At 40.8% G+C, this 27,763-nt stretch overlaps 1 protein-coding gene across 1 annotated transcript in view; it reads left to right on the top strand.

Annotated features, from left to right (window-relative positions):
• The window catches only part of LOC145403046 (focadhesin), a 25,344-nt gene extending 5,425 nt beyond the window's left edge, over window positions 1-19,919 (top strand). The window contains exons 3-13 of the mRNA XM_080274888.1: window positions 556-618; window positions 1,378-1,532; window positions 2,999-3,217; window positions 4,278-4,446; window positions 8,204-8,338; window positions 9,346-9,493; window positions 10,222-10,404; window positions 11,983-12,209; window positions 13,798-13,938; window positions 14,763-14,971; window positions 17,356-19,919. Coding sequence (XP_080131014.1) covers window positions 556-618; window positions 1,378-1,532; window positions 2,999-3,217; window positions 4,278-4,446; window positions 8,204-8,338; window positions 9,346-9,493; window positions 10,222-10,404; window positions 11,983-12,209; window positions 13,798-13,938; window positions 14,763-14,971; window positions 17,356-19,315 — 3,609 coding nt within the window. The 3' untranslated portion in view covers window positions 19,316-19,919. The remainder of the gene's footprint in view (window positions 1-555; window positions 619-1,377; window positions 1,533-2,998; window positions 3,218-4,277; window positions 4,447-8,203; window positions 8,339-9,345; window positions 9,494-10,221; window positions 10,405-11,982; window positions 12,210-13,797; window positions 13,939-14,762; window positions 14,972-17,355) is intronic.
• The last annotated feature ends 7,844 nt before the right edge of the window (window positions 19,920-27,763 follow it).

Here is a 27,763-nt window from a genome sequence, read left to right as displayed (position 1 = left end):
AGCAAGAGTAAAACTAAGACGATGTCCCTGGCCGAGTGTATTTAAGAATGTAGTATGGTAGTAATAGTCATTGTAGTCCCAGGTTCATTTAAAATGTGAACCCAGTGAACTGTAGGCTGAAGTTGCCCTCTTCCAGCAGTCCATCCTCCTCCTTTTTTAGGGGAATAGAGAGGAAATTGAGGAACGTTTGTATAATAGGGCAGCTCCTCTGCTTGGTTATTATGATGCCACCTCACAAAATTGTCCTCCTTCAACAGTTTGGTTAGTTGGTAAATTATTGTCATTCTGTTTGAAATATAAAATTTCTCAAGCTATAACAGTTTCAAAATTAAATGTTGCTGATGGACATGTTCCAGATAGTTGAACCTGCCTAGTTGAATGTGGAAATTTTTAAGTTGACTGTATTTACTCATTCTTATATTGTAATTTTATGCTCTAGTAATTGTCAGATCCCAACTGTAGTACCTGTAGTCTTAATGTCTGTGTCATATATACAGTCATTACTTTATTGTTTCAATAAATTAATTACACTAATTTATTAATTTTTTGTTCCAGGCAATTACCAAGTTAAACACCAAGGCACTTGAAAAAGCAAAAGAGAGTTCATCAGTCTATGAGGTAAGCACACTATCCACTGCTCCTGCATCAGTGATACCATAATTCTTTATTCCTCCTCCCTTGAAAGGGAGATGGTGGGCAGCACCACTTGTTCAAAGCTATGCTCAGTGAGAATAGAGTATGTTGGCTTTAGAAATAAAACAGGAAAAACAGCACCACTAAAAGAAGCTGTCAGTATAATGCCCAGGGTACATTCTAGTATAACCTCTTTGATTTAATTACCATACTTTTTTTTTTTTATTGTATTCATGCTACCTCAGCACATTATTGACCTTAGGACTGACTTTTTAAATTGAAGGGGTTAGGTATAGCCTTCATAAACCCCTTTGCTCCATAGATTCTTTTGGTAGGTTGAGTAGAATCATCATCATTGCAGTAACCAAAAATAATGTACATGGGCTGAAGTGGAAAATTACTGTATAAGATATTGATGTGTTTTGTGACTTAATTTTTTTAGCTTTTGCCTTTTGTTTTTCTAAATAAAATGATTATTTTAGTTCTTGCTTCACTATGTAGTGTGATATTACCTGACAGTACCATAGACTAGTGTACTGTAATTGATATTCTTTAAGAGGAAGTAATATTGTATTACAGTTTTTTAACATTTTCTTTATGTTCCCATCTATATGCTGGTCCATAATTTCATGTACAGTACTATACCAGCAACCATATGATTCTGTATATTTTTGTTGAGATTATTAATAGCCATGTATCATGTATCATTAATAGTTAATTTTCTGCCTTTGCTCATGTATATAGACGGAAGAAGTGCGTCAGGTATGGCAGACAGCAAACCAAGGTGATGTGAGTGAGGCAAGTCTGGCAGTGGAGACTGTAATGGGGTTGGTGAGGATGGGACTTCTTCCAGCTCCTGCCACACTACAGAACTTTCTCGCAGACATCACACGAGCTAAGTCAGTTTCCATATACTGTACAGTACTCTCATTCACCGTACAGTAGCTAAGGATTGTTTTGTTAAGGCTAAAATTGGGAAACAAAAAGTAAACTCCCAATTTTTATATTATTATGTTACCACATGATGGTAATTGTACAGTAATTTGACCTTTCCCTGTACAAATTGATTTATGTGTTTCACAGTGCGGTCTAACCATGTTTGACCTCGTGGGTATTATAAATTTGACAGCCATAAGGTAGGGGCTTTCTCACACTTTCACTCATTTAGTTTAATACTGTGGCTGTAAGTTCTTGTTTTAAGTTACCTTTTATTGTTATTATTATCATTATTATTATTATTATTATTATTATTATTATTAATTTTAAAAGTCCATAGTAACAAAGGAAATTTGTCATAGGATTTACTTGCTACCTGTAAAGCTGACTCTCTAGTTCCCTCGATTAGCTTCATAGGTAGCCATGGAATTAGAATATGCAATTTTTCTCCTGAAGACTGGGGACTTCATACAGGTAGCAGGAAAAAGTAAGAAAAAGCAACATATAACAAGAATTATCTGTACAGTAATCTTCACTGTAAGCTAAAAAAAATGGCATTTTTAAATTGTAATAGCCGGTCGCAGGTAAACATTTATAAGTGGTAGGTGGTGGCGACCATCATCCACTCACTTGATGAAGTGCAGCCTACTTTTTCCCTAGTGTTTATCATTCTTTTTTCTGTGCCTGCCCTCCTGTCTTCCTATTTCTCCCATCTTTACTGTCACTTCTTATTGCTTTTCTTTCCTTTACAGGTGGCTTTACATTGAGTGACAAGCCAAATGGTTTCCTGTAAGCCAAGAAACCATTTACAGCGCTGGGTGGTAACCATACAACCACACCATACGTGCTCCCTACGTGTCAGCAAGTGGGTTGGTGGAGGGTTATTGCCCCTCCCCGTAAAACAAATAACTCCAAGTCAGGTAGCCATCCCTTACAGGATTATGGTGTCTGGCAATAGATAGATATATAGATGTTTAACCCATTCATTTAGGAATGGTATTCCCAGTGCTGAGTAAAACTGTAATGGGGAATCATGTGCAATAGTTTTTGATCCTTTCACTCTGAAACATCTCTAGACTTGATAAAATCATATAGATGTGAGAATGAAAATATTTTGAAGTCATTAATTTGTGTTATTTCAGTGTCTTATGCAGTTACTGGTACTTCGAGATCATTGCTAGAGTTATTGTCCTCTTAACCTGATTATATATATATATATATATACCCTATATTTATTTATTCATTTATTTATATTCTGTATAGTCACCACAGCTCAGCAGAACCCCCTGGTAGTGAAAATATGATTGAAAACTGTCTCCAACCCTTGCAGTTCAAGAAGTTTAACCTAAGCTGAATGAAATCATCAAGAGATAATAAAGAGAAAATTGCATACTGTAACTGAAAGTGTTAATGTTGTGTTTTATTGCAGGTGCCCAAGTGCTGTAGTGCAGGGTGTGACAGAGGTGGTTTTGGTGATGTCTGGTGAGGTTGGTGGTGAGGGTGAGGGCAGTGATGGAGGTGGGTGCCCCTTTACCGGCCCACCCAAGGGACCTGTCCATCCCTATGTCACCATATTGAACAAGAGACCTGACTTGATGCCCACCATTCTGGAAGAACTCACATATCTTCTTTCCCATCCAGATCCCAGGTAACATCCTATATGCCTTCATTGTTGATCATAATTTTACAGTAATCACCTCTCACTTTTTAGTCCCGGTGGGTTGGGGGGAAAGATCTTTTGTCACACATTCCTCTCTTGTAGTAATTTGCCATAGCTACTTTGCTTGTAGTAAAAGTGAAGTATATGGGAAGAAGCTGGGGCTTTAATCCCCTTTTTTGCATTGTCATAGAGATGTAGCAAAGCCATCAATCAACACTTGGCACACTTAGCTGCAACAAGCAAAAATAGGATGTTCATTTGTTTCATCCCTGATCTCGATCACCTAATTAATTAAAGTGCTGTAGTTCTCCCAGTTTCATGTGCACATGGAAAGCTTGAAGTACCATAGGATGATAGTGATGCCTTATTATTTCAGTGAAATAAGCAAAAACTTTGAGTGAAATAAGAATAAGAAAAAGAAGAATGAATGACCTCATTGCCATGTCATTTGCAATGGTATGATTGTACAGTAATTGGTATATAGTTTATTTTAATGTAAAGGCTTTTCAGCTCAGTTCATTCTCAAAGGAAGTCTAGGGTATGTTTAGACAAAATGTTTCTGAAGTGAAATATAATTTTAGGTTGACAGTGGGGTAAAAAAAAAAAAAAAAGATTACCCTCAAAAGGGCATTATATTGATTCCAGGCAATTTTAAGTGAAGCATAAGTGTTGATATATTGGTAGCTAAACACTGGCTCTAACAACACAGCTGAATAAATTGCATAATATCAGCTGGAATAAAATACAAATGTTGCCCCATTTATAAGAGAGGTAATTATAAAATACCATTTGATGAAACAGCTGTAAACAAGGATTGTACTCTTTTCACTTTAAATTGACCTAAAATTGCCATCTCTGCGTCTTGAATGCTTGTTTGTAAAAAACTAAAAAATATGATGATAACCATGATGAAGTGCTGTGGCAAGGATTTAAAGCTATAGCATTGTCTTATACTGCCAATGAATTTTGTAGTATAAGCTGCAAATGGATGAAACCCTTGGCCAAATTGAGGTGAAAGAACTCTAACCATGGTTTGTCCTATGACCAGGGTGCGAGGTTCCAGCATAAATCACGTGCGTCCTGTCCTGCTTCACACTTTCTGCCTTACTGAGAGTACACTGAGCCTGGCACGCCCTCTGTTGGGCACGCTTGTCTCCGCCACCACCTCACCCAACGATATTGTTTCACTTCTGTGTCGCATCCTCACACTTATTAAGGTATGCCTCTCGTTTCTGCCCTGCCCTGCTTCACACACCATCAGAGATCACAGCTCCTATCACCATCTTGAAATGCTTGTTTGTATCAAATGATTAACACTAGAATACTTATAGTTCCAGTCATGAATAAGTGAAGTGGGCAATGAGAAAGCTTGGAATTGAGGAATGGTTGGTTAAGTGGTTTTGGCTATGTATATGGATGCTCCCACCAAAGTTAGAGTGAATAGACGTTTGAGTGATGAATTTTCTGTGAATGCTGATGTGTTTCAGGTGTCAGTTTTAAGCCCCTTATTGTGTATGGTGGTGCTTGAAGCTCTTTTATTTGACTTCAGAATTGAACTCACGTGGGAGGTGTTGTATGCCATAGTGCTGTAATTTGGCAGGTAAAAGCAGATTAGTAGTGGAATCAGATTAGGAAATTATCGGATATCAAGAATTGTATCAGTACATGTATTGGCTGGTTGTGATATGATTTTTTTTAATGAAATTCACAAAGTGATTCCTGTAACATGTCTTACATGTTTTTGCAAATCTGTGTTTTGTAACCTTGCTCTTTCATAGCCAAAGATATTAGTACAGTGGACTGATGCTAACAAAGGAAATATCTTGTACTGTTACTCAGAAAAGAACATCACCTTTGGCTGGAGCACCCGATGCCATATGGTTCTGGCAACATTTAGTCCTACATACATTGAGTTTGGCCATGTAAAGAGGATAGATATTGAGAGACTGACCAGGAGAGTAGTGCTGTCAATCGGCAAGCGAAAGCCAATTAATATCAGTATCGGTATCCTAAGGAAAAAATTATCCAACAATCGGAATTGTGATGATGATGATGATGAATATTTAGACCACAATATTATATGTCTGAGGTTAGAATGAAGCATGACACAAATAGCTAGAAAACAGTCTGCTGTCTGGAGCTTTGGTGGACTGGTAGGAACTTGTGAGTCAGGGGGTACACATACAAACACTGGCCGTGTTCCATCAATGGTTTGACTAAGGCTTAATGTTTAATTTTGATGGTACAAAAGCTGTGAGTAGAAATTCAGTTTCTTTCCATTATTTCTCTTAATCTTCAGTAAAATGTGTAATTATATTATACATGTCTTTCTTGAACTTTAAGGAATTAAATGCTAAATTTGAATGTTGTTTACATATCTAATTTTGTTTTACTTGCACTGATGCATAAAAAAAATATATACAGTACCAGTATACTGATTTGTTAGGCTGCATCAAAACATCATATTTTCTTTAGCTTTTCTACTTGGATTTTTATTTTAAAGAAGCTATAGATTTTTATTTTAAAGAAGGTATAAAATGTTAGATGTACTATACTGTTATATATTAAAATGTTATTAAGACATTAATACTCACAATTAAGTAACATCTTTGCCACTGGGCAAATAATAGGAAAGATAAAGCAGATACTGTACTGTAGTGTTTGTGCGTCCCTAAAAGTACTGTACGCAACATTCAGTCATTAGACAAATAGTAAACACTTAGCATTTTAGCTTATGAATCTAAGCCAGTTCTTGGTATGGTAATTAACGATTTATGAATTGCATAATGTATGTAAGCTTCTGGTCATTATCCAGATAATAAAACACAGCATTTATCTTGAAAGTATCATACTTAGAATCTTGGCTGGCCAGACATTAGCCATAAAATGAAACCATCCATCCATCATCCAATCCTATATTGCCCCATGAGGAGCATAGGAGCTCAGGGCTAGGCAAATTGGCCCTGATATTTAAGATGAGAGTGACCAGCCTCACTCAGTCCTGAGTGGCATTACGTGAACATTAAACCCCAGCCACCCTTTGGATATACACCTGCACAGGCCCAATCCAACTAGGGCTCCTTAATTACTCACTAAACTATCAGGTGCCATAATATGGTTATATGGTTACCATCCAGCATAGTAAATGGTTTCCTGGTGTACAGGAAAGCATTTGGCTTGTCATTCAGTGTAGGGTCATCCATAAGCAGAAGGAAGAGGAAAGAATGAAGGAAAGAAAGACAGAAGAGGCAGGAAGGTAGAAAGAAAAGGGTAGACACCCAAAGCAGCACTACATTGAGTGAATGGACTGTGAGCACCCCCACCTACCACAAATAAAATGAAACAACTTTGATATTTAAAAGGTACGTAACATTTTGATCATTAGCCAACTCAGGCCAGACCAGCCAAGAGTTAATGCACAGTGGGAAAAATACACCTCCTTTAATCCCTGAGATTGGATTTAACATAGTAGTGGTCAGAGACTTCCTCATATATCATGATTAAAGCCGCTTTCCATTCAGTAAAGTATGAATGACTAAGTCCAGTGTACGCCAGCCACATACATAATGTGGTATTGTATAGTGTACTGTACTGGCTCACATTAAACACACTAAATTGTCATGCTTTTCAAGATTTTGAGAGTGTCTTCAGTCAAGTATATCTTATTTACTTTGAAAAGCTTAGCACTGAAGGCTCTGTGGCTGAAGTGAGCAACGCTTTATGGTCAGTGTCTTCTTCGAAGCTAAATACTGTACTCGTCTTGAAGTTACACTCAAATCTGCACATCATTTACACACACGAACACTAGTAGCTTGCACACAAAATTGCCAAATGCCGTTCATCTCCTTATCTCAGTTATTCTTCCCTTATTACCCTTATCTACAGCCTTCTTTCTTATTATATGCAGTAGAATATTTATTTTTCGTAGACTGCAGTGAGAAGGGTGACTGTTAAATATTACAAGTAAGGAAAGATTACAATATAATAACTAAGAGTGTGGGTGTGTGTACACTGTTTACGTACATAAACCCACACGGCCACAACAGACACCACCAGTACTCAGTATATCTCGTTTACTTGCTGCTTTCAGTCTTCATTTCCTTTCTTTCTTTTTCTTTTCTCCTTTCCTATTCACTCATTTATTATTCTGAATCTTTAATGGTTTTCAGTAAGACTTTATTAAGCAGCATACTGTGTCAAGGTATCAGCATTCATTCACACAGAATCAGGCAAAACAATGAACAAAATCTTCAGTAAAAGCCATTTTAATGTTTCATCTGTCTATATCTGATATCCCAATATCGGCAGTAAATATCAGTATTGGTTTGGTGCTGGAAAAAATGCAAATATCACCGATATATCGATTCAGCGAATCTTATTAGTTTCAGCAGTACAGGAGAGTGTATCATATGTGAGTTAGGTGAAGTAAGAGAGGAGGAGGGGGAGACCAAGGTTGAGATGAAGGGATAGAGTGAAGAGGCACATGAGAAAGAGGATGAGTTGGAGGTGGGGCAGCCAAATGGCAGAGGTCAGGGCAATGTGGAGGTGATATTTTGTTTGTGGCCACCCCTTCTGAGATTAAGGTACCTTATCTGGCAATAGGTAGGTAGACAGACACATAAGAGATTGCTAATTAAAGTTTTGTTGATACCTGTGGAGCTTATTTGCCAGTTTTGCTCAGTTTGCAGTAACATGGGTATGAAGAAAGTTGTGATATTTTGTAAATCATCCTTTACTATACCCAGTATACTCTGATGACCCAGAATGTGGAGTTGTAACAATAGGTTAACACAAGAAAATGTTGTTAGTCACAAAGAAATGTATGGAAACAATGTAGAGCCATAGCATTGGTATTTTTCTTCCATTGACCTATGTGAAATAGCCTCCCCAAAAAATAGATGAATACCTGGGCCAAGTTAGTGTAAAAGATATGAAGTTATGATTAGGCTATGCATGTAATATGGTGTTCCGCAGGCCAGCAGCCGAGACCATGTGGAGAGGAAGGTGCTGGTGGTGTGTGCATTAGCACAGCTGGCAATCATCCACAACCTCACTCGTCTTCAGGAAGCACTCCTACCCTGCATGCTCATACTTACACCTCTCGCTTGGGTCAGTCCTCATTTCAGTTGGTGTTGGTTTCTGTTAGTCTAGTTTTTATTCTTGCATTCAGTTTGTTTTCCTCTCAGTCATTCATCTTGTTAGTTAGTCTTTGTTTCTGTTAGTCATGTATCCAGTTGGTCATATTGTCAGTTGATCCAGTTTTCAGATAGTCTTGTTTTCAGGAAGGTTTGGTCACACTTAATATTATTTTCATATATTCATGGTTTTAGTTAGTCTTTCTTTTAGGATAATGATGATTATAAAGTTTGTTAATTATACAGTGGGGCCTCACATCTGGTGAATACAGTAGTCCAAAAAAATCATGCCAGATGCAAAACCACCAAATCTGGGGCAACATTTAAATGAGGAAAAATTAACAAGAGTCTTTTGTCACCCAAAAGTTATTCTATTTTACATATTAATTTACTTTTATCCCAAGGAAGTTAAACATAACTATACTAAACATCAATATGAATATGTAAAGGAAATAAAAACTCACCAGTATCAGGTTCAGGAGTGTTTTATTGGGCCAGAAGTGTGGGTTGTGGGTTGATAAATAACTACTTTGTGGCAGGCTGGGTCGCTTTTTAGGTGGCCCGCCACTGCCAGCTGCACCTCCGGTCTCTCCCAAGGTCGCCCTTGTACTTTTGTAACAAGTTCTGGCTGAATGCCGCCAACCATGAGACACAGGCACAAAAACTAGTCAGGCAAGATGGTAGCTGTGGTCTGTGCATACACAATGATGTCGTCACAAGGTGGCCACCAAGTACCGAGCTGGATGCTCACAGAATTCCGCTTGGGAAACGTGCACCAGATGCAAGGCTACCTTGCCAGATGTGGGTCTTTGGAAAGCTTCTAACTTGTCACCAGATCCAAAACCTCCAGATAAAAAACACCAGATGTGAGGCCTCATGCTTGTTCCATCTCTTGTACTCTGTGTATTGTTGATAAAATTATTGTAAAAATGATTCATTGCACAGATTCAGTAATTAAAGAGTGTGATACTTGAACCATAGAAACACAACCTTGGGACAAGAAGCCTGGAGCGTTACATGAACATCCTTGTGTCACGTTTGGGGCGGGGCTGTGACATTACCCTCTGTGCCCTAGCTGAAGTGTTGCCACAGGTCTCAGGCCACCTCCAAGTTAATCTCCTCAAGCTGGGTAAGGCTCCAGCTATAGGGACATGCTGCCATATGAAAACTGAGTGCACGTGGTGGTCAGGGGATTAGAGCACCCTTGCTGGAGTGACAGCCTTGCTTAGGTTTGACCCCCAGGAGATCACTGGGGGTTGTTGGTCATGTAATGCCATCAAGGGAGGTATACTGGTCATTTAAAAGTACTGTATTGGATTACAGTAGCCTGTCCTTGCCTTAGGCCCCTATGCTGCCATAGTGGCTAAGTTGTTAGTATTACATGCTAGGGAGCAGCCAACCCATTAGTGCATGGGTTCCACTCCTGGTGTAGACTGCGGGCAGCTGACACCCACTCAGCTTGGGTGTCCAGTCACCCTTTATCGTTTGGTATGTAAATGTTAAATGAGTGCATACATATTGTGGAGACAAATCATTAGTGTTACTAATGTTGTACTGTATAGCAGGAAACCAGTTTGTTGCATTTGGATGAATCTGTACTTTGTGACAGATAGTAAGTTGTCATTATTCATCACAAGTTTGACATTCTTTTTTATCAGCAAATTTGTAGTAAAAATAAAAGTTTAATGAAAAGCCATTGCTGTCTGTAAAGCTGATATGGCAGAGTCCTCCAGTTTACAGTACTGTACTAAATGTATGGAAGAAGAAGTTGTGATATCTTCAAACTCATTTCTTGCTCTGCACTGCCTGCAGTTTAGAATTCTCCCAAACTGAATACAGTGCATTTCTTGATGACAGGAGCAACGTTATTGTCGTACAAGGATGGGAACCCCCTGATTGGTGCACGTCTGCTGCCATCTCTGCTGCAAGTGCTGTCAGCCCCATGCATAGCTGTGTCGGGCCTCACCACTGCAGCTGCTGCATTGGTTTCACTCATTCAGGCCACACCCTCCCAGCCATCCTCGAACACACAGCTTGCAGGTGTGCAGATAGGAGTGGGGGTGTTGGGTGGGAGAAGGTGTTGGTGTGGTGGGCAGATATGTATGCATGTGTGCATCCATTTTGATTTTTTTTTAATTTTTGGACACTACCTTTAAGGTTATGATGATGATGATGATGATGATATGATAAATGACGATTCAAGTAATTTTGCTCCCATGTTACTTCAGGTGCAATTGATTTGTTTTACAGTCACCCCCACACAGCATTTAGACTTTATTTTAATAATCTTAGTGCTCTGTTTAAGTTCATTTTTCTGTGGAATGCCATTGGTTACCACTTTCATTTTTTCTGTACACCAAACCCTCGTTTTTCAACCGATCGTTATTCGACAATCGTTGTTTCAGCATTTATAAATCTATACCCTTTCTCTTTGGTTGACGTGGTTATCCCTGTCATTTTGACAATTCAAACTGCCCGCCGCCAGACAGACTGGCTGAGCTGCCTCAGTCTCCTGCGCTCTGACCTGCTGATTGGTTGCCTCTTCATCCATCTGCATTTCTATTTGACCATGTGGAATACTACAGCACTACCATAGTTTCACCCAAGACCCCTACTACTACCCCTGTTAAGCACAGTTGTGTGCTCACTAACCTGAGTGAATGTTTTGCCATCACATGGTCGGGTGACGATTGCGCCAGTGATTAATGAACACTATTAATGCACGATACTGTTTTGGCGCCAGTTTTACGTAATGTCCATTTAGTTTGCACTAGGATAGGTAGGTTATAGCCACTGGGGGATCTTGGGGCAAAGCCCCCCAGTTAGGTTTCAGTGCTTCCAGTTAGGCTTCCACTGCTACAGTATTTATGGTTTTAAATTGTATACTTGAGTGTGTTTTGGCATGGTGACATCATGTCCTGTGGGCGAGATCGGGAGTAAACACGCTATCGGAGGGATTCAGGCTTTTTTCTATAGTATTACTAAGTAGGTTTTTTTTTTTTTTTTTTTTTAAATGTCAGTCATCTGAGATGTATCTAGTACTAAAATAATTTCCCTTGAGAATGTAGATCTATAAGAAAACAGCTCAAATCCCGGTGTCACTTTCGTTCATATTTAATGTTATTCCATTGCTACTCCTCACCCTGCCCTAGGATGGGAAAGAAGGTCCTGATGATGATGATGATGATTTTTTCCATCTTTACTAAATATTTTTTGAATGACATAGGTGGTCAGGAACCTGACCCCCCTATTTCTTGACAGTCTTATGGGAAAAATAGGTCGCTATTCAACCAATTCATTATTCAACCACTTTTTACGGAATACATCTGTGTCAAATAGTGGGGGAGAGTTGTATTTAGGCTAGATACATTTGTTGGGCTAAATACAGTATTGCATTGTAATAATTTTGTACAGTAATTTCATAGTCTAATTATCAAATTTGGAATGTATAAGTTAGGGTGGAATTTGAATTGAATTATTATAATGCATTTGCTTTACTTAATTTTATTTTTTCACAAAAATGAACAGCCAAAGTAAAAGTTAGCAGTGAATGAACTAACTATAGTTGACAGTGTGTGAAATTTTACATATGGTGACATCAGTTTGCTTTTACATCAGGTAATGAGTACTGGGAAAGCCTGTGTTGTGCCCACTCCAGCCTGGTATCTTATTTACCGGCCCTTGAGTTCTCCGACCGCCTGGTGCGTGACCCCCAACTGGCCTCGGACTGGTTAGCCAAACTTGCTTCCTCTACCAACCAGATCTCCAGCTTTTATCACACCATTGTCACCTCAGTCTTCCTTTACCAGGGCTCCACACCCCAGTCTGTCCAGCAGGCAACAAAGGTATTACCATAAGAAACATTTTTTTACATTTTTTTTTTTTTTCCTGTGAAGGCCTCCTTATATTTAAAAAGAAAATTGCCTATTAAAGTACTCACCTAGTTTATAGTATTGTAAAAAGTTGAGATATATTAGAACACATTCAGTACTTCCAAACAAGGTCCATCTAATAAGTTAGGTAGATGTTCCAAAGTACAATAAGACCTCACTATCACGGACCAATTGGGGCCCAAGCCATTCCATAAAATGCGAAATTCCGATAAAAGCGACATTCGGACTTCCCCCTGCTAATCTGGACTTTTTCCGATATATCAGACATTAGTCCGGATCTTACGAACAGTTTTCAAACTGTTTTGACTACCACTGCAGTACTGTACTGTGTGATAACTTCACTACATTAATCAAATGGTATAATATATATATATATAATAATACTGTACTGTACACTGATAAACATGTCTTGTAATTACCTTATTGTGGTGAACATTGCTGAAGTGGTCAGGCAGTCCGGACTGCTTCTGGCTTTATCGGACTTTTTCCGATATATAAGAATTTAGTCCGGTAGCTCCTTGAGTCCGATAAAAGCGAATTCTGGTCTATTGAAGTCCGTTATATCGAGGTTTTACTGTATCCTTTTTCCATGTGATAGTTACTGTATATTAATGAGAGGGAGAAAGAAGAAGAGGAGGAGTGTTTGGGAGAGTGGGAGGTAGGCTATGTGAGGAGGTGGTTCTGTCATGACCATCCCTGTCTGGGGGTTCGTATCAGGGAGCAGAGTGTTGGAGATGAAGATGATGATGATTGTTATTGCATGTTGGAAGAACTGGCATATTGACATTATAGTTAGTTAGGAAACTTTAATAGGAAATTTTCCTGTTATAGTCTGTGGATCTAATAGCAGAAATTAAATAAATAAATACAAAGTGACTTCATTGAGGATGTGGAGGAGGATCTGTGTTACAAATGCTTTTCAAAAATATTCTTTATGTATGACTTCATTATCAGAAATACACACCATTCATTGTCTCATTTTCGTTTGTTGTCTCAGTTATGTCATGCCCAATTCTGCCATATTACCAGCTTGCTAATTTAATCATCAGTGTTGTTTTAGGTTTAGGGCTTCTTATATTGTGTTTTCTCTTTTCCTTGCCTTCCAGACCTTTCATCTCATCCATGGGTGGGAAAGAGCTTGGGATGATGATGATGATGATGATTATAATGATGATGGGTGGTTTCCATGGATAAGAAAATATATAACTTCAGTTTGCATACTTCTGATCTGTCTTAAAATTTAGCCTAGTGTAATTGCTTCATATTTGTTCTGACCTTAATTGCTGTGTTGTTGTTTAAGAGATAAGCTCTTCAGTCAGATAATGTGTATTCTATTCATATTTCCAGGTGATTTTATTCGTCTTTAGGATAGATGTTTCAAATAAGTACGGTTAGAGACACCTTCATTAATCCCTTCAATACAAGAATCTTTCCTGAGGTTGTGTTAATTGACTGGCGGTAACTTGATTAATATTTATAAGATACATCAGGGGTCAACAGCTTAAGTGTAATCATAGTGTCAAGTATACATTTGCTTCAGGTGGTGGAGCGTGAGGTGGTGCGACACAAGGCGTTGTCTGTGGAGGTGTTCCCGATGGTGCTGTACCGTGTGGGCCGTGAGACTGACCCCACCACAAGACTGGCCCTTCTATACACACTTCCATCCCTGGCAGTTAACAAGGTTCTTAAAATTTGCTTTCATGTATATGGTATTATTTTTATCCTTCTGAGTATGATGATTACCTTAAATTATGTCCTTTGACTAAAGGGGCTAATATGTTCATAAATGAGTTTACTGAAGTGCTAAAATGCAGCAGGTCATGCTCTAAGGTCAGGATGTTTCAAAATATCATAACACTTTTCATACTGTTGATAATAGAAATTAGGGGACTCACAGATCAGTTTTATAGGTAGTTGTGAAATTTTAAGTGGCAGTATTTCTGTAATTAGCTTTGTACAGTAATTAAAAGCAAAGTAAGGAAAAAAAAACAACATATAAGGACTTGCTGTTCAGTAAAATCATTGTTAGGTATTTGTTGGCATTGGAAACTTCAAAGCACTTCTTACTTTGCTGTTTATTTCGCTTATTAGAGCTTAATGTCTTCCTGTATGTTATACCTTTTTAACAGTGAATTACTTTCCATCAATAAAGTATAAGAGTATTACAGTATAAAGAAAATTGAGCAAAGCAAATGCTGAGGAAGAGATGTTGCAATATCTCCTAAACTACTGTATTCAAAATATGATTGTGTGACCTGTGAGCATTGTAGCTGTTTGTGGATCATCAGATCATTTATCAAGGCTCCAACATGCCTGCATCCCTCAGCCTTACCTCTGTGGTTGTAAAAACATTGCTGGCTTTGTGGTCATCTCTTACTGCATCCTGCAGTTCAGTAAAATAGAAGATAATAATGTGGAGAAACAAGCATAATTTATACTGAGTAAGAGGTTTTTACAGAATCTAAACCACAAAGTATACAGCAGAGTGACATGTGGTCATTGCAGCTGTGTGTGGGTATGGTGGTGAAGACACTGCTGGCACTGTGGTCATCCCTGTCCCTGCGTCCAGTGGTGCTGCGTCTGGCTTTTGATCTATGGACGGTTCAGCCTCGCACCTACCCATACTTGTCACGTCTCCTGCACGACACGTCGTCTCTCTCACAGGAAATACAGATTGCCCGAGCTTTTGTGGTCACCAATATCTGCAAAACCAAGTGGGTCTTGGAGTGTGTTAGATGATTGAGAAATGTGTGTGGAGTGCACAGAGCAAATGGGATAAGAAATAATGTGATTTGTGAAAGATGTGGAATAAGGAAGGGTGTTGATAATAAGGTTGAAGAGAGTGCTCTTAGTTGGCATATCAAATAGGTGGTTGTTGTTGCTGAACCCCAGTTTGCCTGACCAAGCAAACTCAATGACCCCAGGTAAGCTGCTGGTGGCAAATCTGTCGCATGCTCCTCCGTAAGTAATAATCTGCCTACCTCAATCCGCTATCAATTCCCCAGCTTCATCATCTTTTGTGCTTTGCTTTTTGCATACTCATTTACTATATCCATCAGTCTTCTTGGCTTCCCTTGCCTCCTTCCACCTTCAAACTCACTCACATACACCCTTTTGACAACTGATATGGACAGTAGCATATAAGGGATGAAAAGGGTTTACAGAATGTGAGTGAGTTAGAAGGTGGGATGAGGCATGGTGGTCCAAGAAAATGGATGGTTATAGTAAATGAGCATCTGATATGTTGTTGTTGTTTCCTAACCACAATCTGTCTATTTAGACCCATTGACCACAGGTTAGCAGCTCCTTCTGTGGAGCCATGTTATAGGTGCAGTACAGTATGTGTCCATACATTATGTAGGGATCTGGAATCCCCTTGTGGTAGACAGTGCCTCTCCAGAATCAGACCAGTTCCTTCCCATGGCAAAGAAATGTGGGAGGTTTGGCCCTTGAGTGGATACCACAGTTGCTTCACTCATGGTTCACAGCACCACCATGAAAGCTTCCTGTCAGCACCAGGAAATGAGTATGTAAAAAAATACAGTAAAGCATGGAAGTTGATAAGGGTAGGGAAGTGACAGTGGATCAAGTTGATTAGATGAATTTTGTACAGAAGAGCATGTGACTGTGGTTTGGCATCCATTTTTTTTTTCTTGTTAGTCAGTGGATTGACTGCCTGGCAGGTATATTCCAGCTGCATCTATAAAGACAAATATTTAGAAAATCATTCAGGCTGCAGATGCATTTACCTGTGAGGTGAAACAGGATATCATCGGCTTGAATGGTGTGTGAATGATTGCATGGCCCATTTCACTGGGTATGCTCTTAGTTTTACTTTTGTGCTTCCTGTGTTTCTGGACCCTGCATCATCCCATGTGTTTGGTGGGAATTGAGGTTGGGCTGCTGCTGCTGCTGCTGCTGATGATGATGATGATGATTATTATTATTATAATGATAATGATAAAATCTACAGTAGTCCTTAAATTTCATTTTCACTCATGCAAATATATCACTGAAATGGAAGATATATGTTTGTGGAAAGTATAATTTAAGATATATTATTATTTGTATAAGAGCTGATTATTAATATGTAAAGATGGCACAGTTTACAGTGGGTCCCCACAACTAACATTTTTTTGACTAGTGATTTCAAGTCTAGCGATAGGGTAGAAACTGTCTTCAGCTTCATAACTAGCGAAAAAAAAAAAACTCGAAACTAGCGATTCTATGGCAATCATCATCTAGTGAGTGAGCTGCGAGGCACATTTCGACTTGTTTTCCAAGCAATGAGTATCGTCTAGCGAGTGAGGCACACCTAGCGAGCGAGTCATATGGCGTGTTTCGATTCACTGTTATCCTGCCCATCACTACGCTAGTGCGACCTTGCCCTTTTTTTTTATACCTGGCTACCCCCATTGTTCACTGTTTTTGCTAGCCTCATGGCTTCTGTGGCTGGTGGTGAAATGAGGAACCTGAAGTTGTGAGACAAGCTATCAACGCATTCTACAAAGATGAAGGACCAGATGATGTTGCCCCACTTAGCCCCATTGAACCTAATGACTATGAAGGGTTTGAAAGTGATGATGAGATTCTTCAGGAGATACGGAGGAAGGCTGGTGCTCAAGAGGTTGGCGATGGTGGAGAGGAGGGTGGTGATGGTGGTGGTGGTGCTTACTCCCAGTAAGCATGCACACTCCGAACTCCCAACTTTTTCTTTCAGTAAACTGCATTCTGAATATTCAATGGTGACTTTTTGTTGCTTTGTCCTATTAATTATAAGTATATAATAGTGTGACTATTAAGTGGATAAAAGTAGACAAAAATGGAAAAATAGTTGAACTTTCTAAATGTTCCAGTCTGTTTCTATTTTTCGCTATATAAAGTTTGCCTTCAAACTAGCGGTTTCATGACTAGCGAGGTATCATCAGTATCTTAAGATCACTAGTTGCGAGGCTGTACTGTACTGTACATTGAAAGTCTGTACCAGAACTTGTGTAGTGTAGTGTACAGTATGGTGTTCTTGAAGTTTATGTAATGTAATCATCTGTTGGTATGCTTGAATGACTTTGTGGTAATATGGATGTATTGCCGTTTGCAGGGCATCCCAGCATGGAGAAGAGCTGTTGCCACTGCTGTCTGGGTTCCTGAATGAGTGCCGTGGTGAGGATGGTACAGCACAGACCCTCATAGCTCTGGATGGCATTCACCACTTGTGTACCAACAAAGTCATTGACTTGCGCACCACCTGGCGTGTGGTGGCCCCCAAGCTGGTGAGGGACAAACGGCCGGGTATAACGGAGAAGCTGTGTGAGCTGTTGGGGCTGGTACCTGAGCTTAAAGTTCCCAGCACAGAGTATGAAGCCTTCACTAAGGACTGTCTCACCATCCTGTGGAACTGGGCTGCCTCACACCGCTCCCTGTTGGTGGTCAAAGCTGCCTATTCTGCCCTGGAGAAGTTCCCTTATGACAGCTACACCCTGAAGATGCTGCCCCCCTATGCCAAAGAAGGTCACTCTCTGCCAGCTAACATGGCAGCCACACCATTTGAGGCAGCTCGAAAACCAGTGGATGTGCTAGATTATGTGCCTTCTTTAGGCTGGGTTAAGCTGGTAAGGGGCTGTCCAGAAAGCCAACTTGACTATGTGGAGAGTTTTGTTAAGTCATTGGTGGCTCGAGAAGTAGCAGGTCTACCGAAAGGTATTTATTTGACTGCTATTCAAGAGGCAAAACGTAGGGGTATTAAGAGTAGCAGTGGGCAGCCAGAACCCCCCTCTTACAGCTTCTTCAAGGATACATCAGTTCTTAAGGCCTTTGTTCAATTCCTTCTTGACTTTCCAAAACTAATGGAGAAGTGTGAGGATGCTGAGAAGAAGCAGAGGACACTGAGGAGCTGTGTGGTCATACTGGAGGCTCTGGGCCAATCTTTACCCCGCCCATATCCTGCTCTAGATTGGACCTTCCTGGAACTTATATTAAAAACAACACAAGCAACATATAAGTATGACTGGATCAGAAGGATACGACACAGCATTTTCCAAATCACCGCCCGACAGTGTAATAAATCTGGATCAGCAAGTGCTGTAATTAGCCAGTGGTTGATTCCATCATCTTCTGGGCTAACACTAGAGGATGAAGTTGTGCTGTTTGGACTGATGGAGCATCTAGGTCGAGGTCTGCCACCAACTGTCCTTCAGCCATTTTTAGCACATGTCTTTAAGCAACATAAATCAGACTCCAATCACATGAAAGCTCTCTTGGTTGCCTTACAACCCAATTTGACAGCCGATTTTATATTTGACAGCAACAGAAATGTGTTAAGCAATGCAGTAGAGAATCTAAATGAGTTCCTTGATCCCAATGATGAAGTGGTGTATGAGCCATACAAAGCATGTGTGGCAGACCTGCCTCAGAAGCACATAGAGCGGCTCACATCCCCATCACTGTGGTGGGAGGTAACAGATGAGCGACTTTACCGTGCTGCAGTGTTAAGATGTCATGTAGCAAAACGAGATCCTGCTGAGTTAGCCCTGCCTTGGCTCAACGATCTTGTGGACTCTGCAGCCACCTTACCTGGGGACCGATGTCACATCCTGGCAGTGATGTGTGAGACTCTGGTGGTGCGATGTCAGGTTGTGGAGAGCACCACATGGCTGCTGCAGCTCCTTGGCCGCCTGCAGGAGCACCTCAAGCGGAAACCAGGTGACAACCTGGTGTTACAACACGAGCAGCACCAGCGCCTCACCTTCTACCTTGACCTGTTGGTGATGGCATTGGTGGTGTGGTCAGGACTATGGGCCACACACAACATGAACACACTTGCTGAGTCAGCTGCACTCAGGGATCGTCTTATCCTCCCCTCATTGGTTACTCTTGCTGGCCAGCCTGAATGGTATTCCACTTTAAGCCAGGTGCTCAATTGGCTGGTGTCATGTCATGCTATGCTACCAGCACAAGCTGCAGCCCGCTATCACCTGGCTCCACCCACTCTCCTTCTTGCCACACTCAACCCAGATCTCTCCCAGTCTATGTGGAACAAAGTCATAGCTCTTCTTATGTAACACAGTAGTAGTTTTCTCATATGTGCTGTAGCCTGCTAAAGTCATATCAGTGTATTTGCATTTTAATAAACGTTATAAGAATTGCCATCTCAGGCATTTGTATGACATTAGTTGGTATGTGTAGACATATTCTGATCTCGTTTACTCCAGAGATTTTACTTTTATTTTCTTCCTCATACTGCCATGTAATTTTTTCGCAGCTGACAACATAATTTTCGGATGAGGGGTTAGATATAGCCTTCATTAACCACTTCACATGGTCTAATCAGATTAAAATGATCTAGTAACAGCAAAGACAAAGATGCAGATGTGTATTTGGGCTGAAGGTGTTAATATTGGTGTATTATTCATATTGGTGCTTATACAAGAGGGAAGGGTATGGTGATGTTTGTGTGCAAGACTAAACTGAAACAAACTCTTGTTCACTGAAGCCACTGATTACCCAAGATGTTCAAGAACATGTATGGTAATATATCGTTTGTATGTTATTTGTTATGCGTTTGAATGGAGTAATGTCTTTCAGTCATCAGGCATCCTTTGCTGTTCCATGCAGCCCTGAACTTAAATAACTAAACCACTTCGATCTCATCCCCACGCTTCAACATTTCACCATATACCCAAGGAAGAATTAGAGATATGGGAAGATTCTTCATTTGTCTATCATTGTCCTTCCTTCCTTTATATATGATTTTAGTGGTAGATGGGGGCATTTACAATCCACTCACTCGATGTAGTGCTGCTCTCGGGTGACTGCCCTTTCCTCTCTTCTTCTTTCATTCCTTCCTTCCTCTTCTTGTCTTTCTTTCCTTCCTTCCTTTTCTGTCTTTCTTTCCTTCTTTCTTTCCTCTTTCTTCTGTCTATGGGTGACTTTACATTGAGTGACAAGCCAAATGGTTTCCTGTACAGGAAACCATTTACTAAGCTGGATGGTAACCATACAACCAGACTGTGGCACCTGGTGGTTGGTAATTAAGGCACTCCAGCCACCCCAAACGGGATTGAGGCGTCTGGCAATAGATAGATAGCCGGACTGAGCCTGTGTAGGTTTATATCCAAGGGGTGGTTGGGATTTATTGCTCACATAGTGCCATTCAGGGATGAGTAAGGCTGGTCTCTCCCAGTTGGAATGTCAGGACCAACCTTCCTAGCCCCAGGCTCCTATGCTCCTCACGGGGCAGCACAGGATTAAATGATGTATGTATGTATATACAGTATATGTATAAAATATTTTTGAAGATAAAACGAACATGCATAGATTCTACTCCATTTTGCCCCTCTACTGTACTTTGTTTAAATAATAATAGTAATCATCATCATCATCATCATCCAGATGTCCATTCCCACTCTAGGGCAGGGTGAGGAGTAGCAGCATCCAGATACAGTAGACAAAGTTTGCCCACTTCAATGGGCCATGCTTCCATTCACTCAACATTCAAGTCCACGGAATCCTGGCTCCACCTGATAGCCCAAAATGTTTCTACCACGTACAGTAGCTTCACATACAATATACCTATCTGATTTAGTCAGTTCAAACGCTTTCACATTAAAAAGGGGTGCCAAATCCCTGGTCATACGCATTACACAAATTTCGTCCAGCCAGCTTGATCTCTTGTCAGTCCATTAGCCTTATCAACTTTCATACCTCTCTTCCTCACACACTCATTCACCATACCTCTACTTTCTTTAGGCCTATCTAGCCTCCTCCTTCCTTCAGATTTGCTCAGATATACTTTTTTCACCACTCTATTATCCATTCTCTCCACATGACCATACCATCTCAGTACGCGCTTCTCGATTCTGATGTCCACAGACTTCCTCACTCCGCATCTTTCATGAATCACATTATTCCATATCCTATCAACTATCTGTACTCCACACCATCAGTAATATGATATACTTCTTCCACTGACTCATTTCTTTTACCACGCCGCGTCTGTGCTCCCGGCCAGCCCAGCATACACAACTTGTAGCCGATGATCCGACTTTGTGCTGGATTTTGGCACTACCGTACGTTCTTACTGTTCATCTTCTGTTCTCCACATACAATCCTCAACAGTCTCATATCCACTGCTCTTACTCTTAACTCTTCATTTTCATGCCACACCATAGTCTCACACCCGTATGTTAAAGTTACCACTAACACTGCTTACACCTCTATGGCTTACACCGTTCGCTGACTCAGTGGTAACGTTCTCGCTTGCCATCTGGTACAGTAGATGGGAGTTCGCACCTCGCTCAGGCTCGAATAGTTTCATTGACGAAGTGGGTGGCAACTGTCCCCCTCGAGCAAGGGGATGGGTGTGTGCGTGTGTGAAGGTCACAGCCTTCCTGTTAGATCGGACTATATGAGCTCTCGGCTCCCTTCTGGGAGGGTAAAAGCTGATGATCACGACCATCAAGTGATCTTGACCGACCCGGTGAATTACGTAAGCCTCGCGCAACTGCAACACTCAATCCTGTTTCTTACCAAGGCGTTCATAGCACCAGCAACTTTCCTTGTGACACTCTACTTTCCACTGCTTTTGCACATTTCCTCTCTCTTTTCTATCACTGTACCAAGGTATTTGAACTTCAGTTACAGTCTCTCTCCATTCACTGTGACATCACACTGGGAGTCACCTCTCTCAGTAACCATCACTTAGCAGCGTTTCTTAATCTGGGGTGCTAGCACCCCCAGGGGTGCTAAAATCAGTTTTAGGGGGTGCTGGAAAATGCATTATTATTTTTTTTTAATTGGTTTTGCTTAGTAATGGCATTTTGTTTTTTTGTTTTTTTGTTTTTAGAATGTATAAAACAAACTGTTAGGGCAGTACTTCATTTCACTTTACTTTAACCCTGCAGTAGTGCAACAACTGTAGTCCCAGCAACTAAATGTAAAGAGGTGCTGGCTGGCTTGAGACCTTGTCACAGGGGGTGCTGAGGTTGGAAAAGGTTAAGAAACGTGTCTTAGCTCTTTTCTACATTTGCTCTCAAGGCACGACACTCACAGACATCTAGAAAACTCTGCGCTAGTCTTGTCTGGTGTTTGCAAACAGTATTACAGTACATCTTCAGCATACATCAAATTTGAGATATTCCATCCATCACCATTCATTACCAACGCCATCCTCCCTCCATTACTCGTGTGTTTATTTCTCTCATCATCCCATCCATATACGAGTATATTATACTGAAAAACCATAGGGACATCACACAACCTTGTCGCACGCCATCATTGATCGAGAACCATTCACATAGATGCCCAGTCACCGTTACACATGCTTGACTACCATCATAATAGTTTTTAACGGCAACTAGCAGCTTACCATCTACACTGTACATACGCAAAACCTTCCACAATTATCCTCTGTTTACTTTGTCGTATGCTTTTTCAAGATCGATAATTGCCATAAACACCTTATATATATTCCTTCTCATGCCTTTTCCACTATCTGTCTCTGCAAATATTTGATTCACACATCCTCTGCCACTCCTAAAGCCACCCTGTTCGTCACTCCCAAGGCCTTCTGCTGTCTCTCTTACTTTCTAAAAAATAATGCTTCCATATACCTTCCCTACAACACTGAATAGACTTATGCCACAATAATTTTTGCACTCACTTCGCACATCATGTTCGTTTATTTAGTTGTTTTCCGGGGAGGGGCACTAACCCTCCGCCAACCCACTTGTTGTCACGTAGGGAACACGTGTTGGTTGGTTGTAAGGTTACCACCCAGAGTTGTAAATGATTTTCTGGTTTACAGGAAATCATTTGGCTTGCCACTCATTGTACAGCTACCCCCAAAACAGGGTATCACTACACTAAGTGGGTGGATGATGGGCGCCCCAACTTACCACTAGAAAGAAGTTGTACGCAGCCTTCATGAATTTGGAGAAAGCATATGACAGGGTGGATAGACAAGGATTGTGGAAAGTATTAAGAATATATGGAGTAGATGGGAAGTTGTTGAATGCTGTGAAGAGTATGTATGATGGTGCTAAGCCTGCAGTGCGTGTGGATGGTGAACTGAGTGAATTTTTCTCTTTGAAGGTTGGATTGAAACAGGGATGTGTCATGTCTCCATGGTTGTTCAATCTGTACATGGATGGGGTAATAAAAGAGGTACAAGGTAGGGTAGTGGATGTTGGAGTGGCCCTGGTGAAGAGGGTATAGTGTTTGGAAACTCCCTGTACTGTTGTTTACAGATGATATTGTGTTGTTGAGTGAAGACGAAGGGGAGCTGCAGGGCTTGGTGGATGAGTGTGGGAGAGTGTGTAAGAAACGGAATCTAAAGGTGAATGTAGGGATGAGTAAAGTGATGGTCTTTGAGAGAGGTGAAGTCAGTGAATGTACAGCGAGGTTGGATGGTGAAGAATTGGAAAATGTGAGTACGTTTAAGTACATGGGTAGTGTGATGAGTAAGGATGGAGCTTTGGAGTGTGAAGTGCTTGAAAGGGTAGCCTACAGCAGGGAAGAAAGGTTGCTGGCTCCTTGAAAGCAGTGATAAGAAACAGGGAAGTGAGCATGGAAGTGAAAAAGTTACTACATGACAGTATTGTGATACCAACTCTAACATATGGAAGTGAAGCTTGGACGTTGTTGGAAGGACACAAGTCAAGAGTGAGAGCAGTGGAAATGAGTTATTTAAGAGGAGCCTGTGGAGTCACATGGAGAGAGAGGCTGACAAATGAGGATACAAAGGAGCGTTGTGGTGTGGATGTGGATGTGATAGGAAGCGTTAGGAGGAATATACTGAGGTGGTTTGGCCATATGGAGAGGATGGAAGGTGAAAGACTGACGAAGAGAGTGTGAGTGAGGTGGAGGGGGGGGAGAGGGAGGGGGAGGCCGAGGATGAGATGGAGGGATGGGGTGGAGAAATATATGAGAGAGGAGGGTGTGAGTTGGAAGCAGGGCAGTGAAATGGCGAGGGACAGGGCGACGTGGAGGCGATTGTTTGTGGCCACCCCGAACGGGATTGAGGCGTCTGGCAATAGATGGATATATAGTGATGAGTAAGGATGGAAGTTTAGAGGGTGAAGTGCTTGAAAAGAAAGGTTGCTGGTTCCTTGAAAACAATGATAAAAAACAGGGAAGTGAGCATAGAAGTGAAAAAGCCACCACATGACAGTATTGCGATACCAACTCTAACGTATGTAAGTGAAGCTTGGACCCTGTTGGAGGGAAGAAGTCAAGAGTGAGAGCAGTGGAAATGAGTTATTTGAGAGGAGCATGTGGAGACACAAGGAAAGACAGACTGACAAATGAGGAAGTGAAGGAGTGTTGTGGTGTGGATGTGGATATAATAGGTGGTTTGGCCATGTGGAGAGAATGGGGAGTGAGAGACTGACAAGGAGAGTGTATGTGAGTGAGGTGGAGGGGGGAGAGGGAGGGGGAGGCCAAGGATGAGATGGAGTGGAGAGGTATATGAGAGAGGGGTGTGTGTGTTGGGAGCAGGGCAGTGAAATGGCGGGGGACAGAGACATGGAGGCGATTTGTTTGTGGCCACCCCTTACGGTATTGAGGCGTCTGGCAATATATAGATATACTTCGCTCACTTTTATTCATGTACAGAGACGAACCTTCTCCAGCTTCACGTATCCCACATTGTTTTTCCTAACAGTCCACCAATGTCTAAGTAACGATGTTGGACGTGTGACAGTTCCAGTTCATCCAAACTTTCTCTTCCTCTCTGGTTGTTTCTGTTAAAATCCGTTATTCTTCCAGTACAGATAACTTTTTCTATATCTTCACGCCATGTTTCTGATACATTCCCCTCTTGTGTGAAATACTACTACACCTTTTTTTTTTTTTTCCTGTTCCTAACAAGGTGTGCAATTCCATGTAACAGTGTAACAGTATCTCCCGATTCTTTCAGTGAGGCAGTAAAAGATCTGTTAACCCAACACTGGGCCACAAATTAAGTCACTTCGCTGTTATGGGCTTACAGATTTTCGCAGGAAGAACAGCTATATTCATTGTCCTTCCCATTATGACTCGGTTGCGAGAAAAAATAAATCCGTCCGTTGTTCCTCCCGAAAAGCAACTTAAAAGAGAAACGATCATATAATGTTTGTGAATCCCACCCTTGCCACATTCTTTCAGTGCGATAGTGGAAAGCTCTGGGTTATGACTAACACACAGGTGACTTGGACGCTCGTGATCATTGACGATTCAGTGTCACCACCCCTTGACGTCACAGTTCCCGACCTTACAAGTATGACGTCATCGGCAGGGTTCGACACCGAGTTACTTCATCATCATCCGGATATTATGGAATGTAATGATTTACCGCAGTTTTCAATATGTTCTTAAGGGTCTATATATACATCCCTCCCCCCCCTCCTCCGAAGATTATGCGGTTAAAAAGTTGCAAATATTTCATTCTAATGCTTATTCAGTTTCTTGGCCTAACTGTACAGTAGATTACTATGTATTATCAATCAACGTTGCATGTGCTTAGAATACGGCATCGCGAAGCTTTTGGTAATATTTTGCTTATACCCCTTCTCAAGAAACCCAAAAGGCCTTGATGTGAGCATGACAAATTTTCGTCCCGACTTGGAACTGTCTTTCTTATCCAAGATTATTGAGCGGGCCATACTTGATCAACTCTTACCACCACTTGAACATACGGTAACAGAGTTGTTCCTGTTGTTCAGCCAGCATACAGAAAATACAATTCAACAGAAACTCCACAAGGATTCATAGTGGCTTGGCGGTAAACATACAGTAGTGGGATGTCCTCTCTCTTAGTTCTGTTGGATCTGTTTGCAGCTTTTGACACAGTAGATCATAAACTGTTGTTGGATAATTTGTATTTTTATGGCGTTCGTGACAGCTCTTTTGCTCCATAAGTCGTATCAGTCAGACAGATCTCAGAGAGTAGTTGTTGATTATGCCAGCTCAGATTTTGCTCCCCTTCTGTTCGGAGTCCCTCATGGATCAGTTTTGGGTCCAACTCTGTTTACAGTCTACACGAGTAGTTCATCTTCTTGATGCTCACGACGTGTCCTATCATTTTTATGCTGATGACACTCAGCTCGTAAGATGTCAGATATTAGCGATGCCGAGTATAAGCTTGAATCTCTAATGTCTGATATTAAGATTTGGATGGCAAGGAGGAAACTTATGCTGAATGATGTAAAACTGAGATCATCATCAGAGGAAATAGAAGGGATGACGACACTGATAATGCCCTGGCTTTGAACATTTTTTTTTTTTTTTAATGCAAGGGAGAAGGAACCAAAGGCCGCTGGCCTGCAATTATTGTTCCTTCCAAGAGAAAAACAAAATACAAGAGAGAGCCAAATTCAAGATCCGATCATTTCGAGATGCCTGCGTTTGAAAGACTGGAGATCATAGGAAGCAGGAAATACAGACAGAGGGAGACAGTTCCAGAGTTGACCTGTTGCATTGGTGTGTCACAGCTTCAGTGAACCAGATCTGTTGGAAATTTGGGTGTTTCCTTTAATTCAGAGTTATGTTACAAAACTTAATCAAGTTGTCAGGGGGTGTAACTTGCATATCAAAAAAAATATGTAATCTGGGAAAATTCCTGCATTGGTCCATGCAGTGTTTTGTCTCGTGTCGATTACTCTAATTCACTGTGGATTGGTCTTCCAAATAATATATTAATAAAAGTTCAGAGTGTGTTGAACAGGGCAGAAAGGCTTATCTTTGGTCTCCCCCCAAGAACTTTGACTATCCCGTTCCAAATTGAGCTGCATTGGTTACCAGCAAAGGCTAGAACTGAATTTAAACTGTGTCTTATTACATTCAAGGTTCTCAAGTTTGGGAAACCAAATTATCTTGCTGAATTGTTAAAACTTCTATCGGCATTCCCAGGTATGATGTTACGTAGTGAAGATGATTCCTTGCTTCTTGACGAGCCTGGAGTCATTCACCAGTCATCTTTCTCTGATCGTTCTTTTGTGTATAGAACCCCTAGATTATTTAATAGATTGCCGTTGTTCATAAGACAACTGTCTTTTGTTGACACCTTTAAGAGACAGCTGAAAGCCTTTCTCCTTTCAAAATGCTACGACCTGGAGAGAGGTACTGTGATGTATGAATATAGGGTTTAATTAATGCCACTTTCACATTATTACTGATGAAGTTTGTATTGTATATGAGAGATGTCACAATTCTTGTAAATGTAAAAGTAATGTGTATGTGTGTCGAACGCTAGTGAATTCCCATTGGAAGAACGCGCTTTTGAGAAACAAATGACCAGATTATTATTATTATTATCATTATTATTATTATTATAGTACGCGATTCAAGGTCAAATTAATTAAGTATGAAAACTGCAGAATTAAGTTTAATAATAACCATGGAAATGGCTTGAGGTGACAACACGGCAAGAAATAAGGGTACGCCCAGTATCCTTATCTACAAGTTGTAGATACGTTATCAGCCATAGTCACCTGCTTTTATGTTCAGTGGCACAGGATACGGGGCCAGCGCAG

This window comes from Coenobita brevimanus, chromosome 60 (genome assembly GCF_032717465.1).
Source record: "Coenobita brevimanus isolate Jiangsu-jjx chromosome 60, ASM3271746v2, whole genome shotgun sequence".
Classification (NCBI taxonomy): domain Eukaryota; kingdom Metazoa; phylum Arthropoda; class Malacostraca; order Decapoda; family Coenobitidae; genus Coenobita; species Coenobita brevimanus.
The sequence above is the reverse complement of the archived record's forward strand: the minus strand, read 5'-3'. Positions and strand labels throughout refer to the sequence as shown.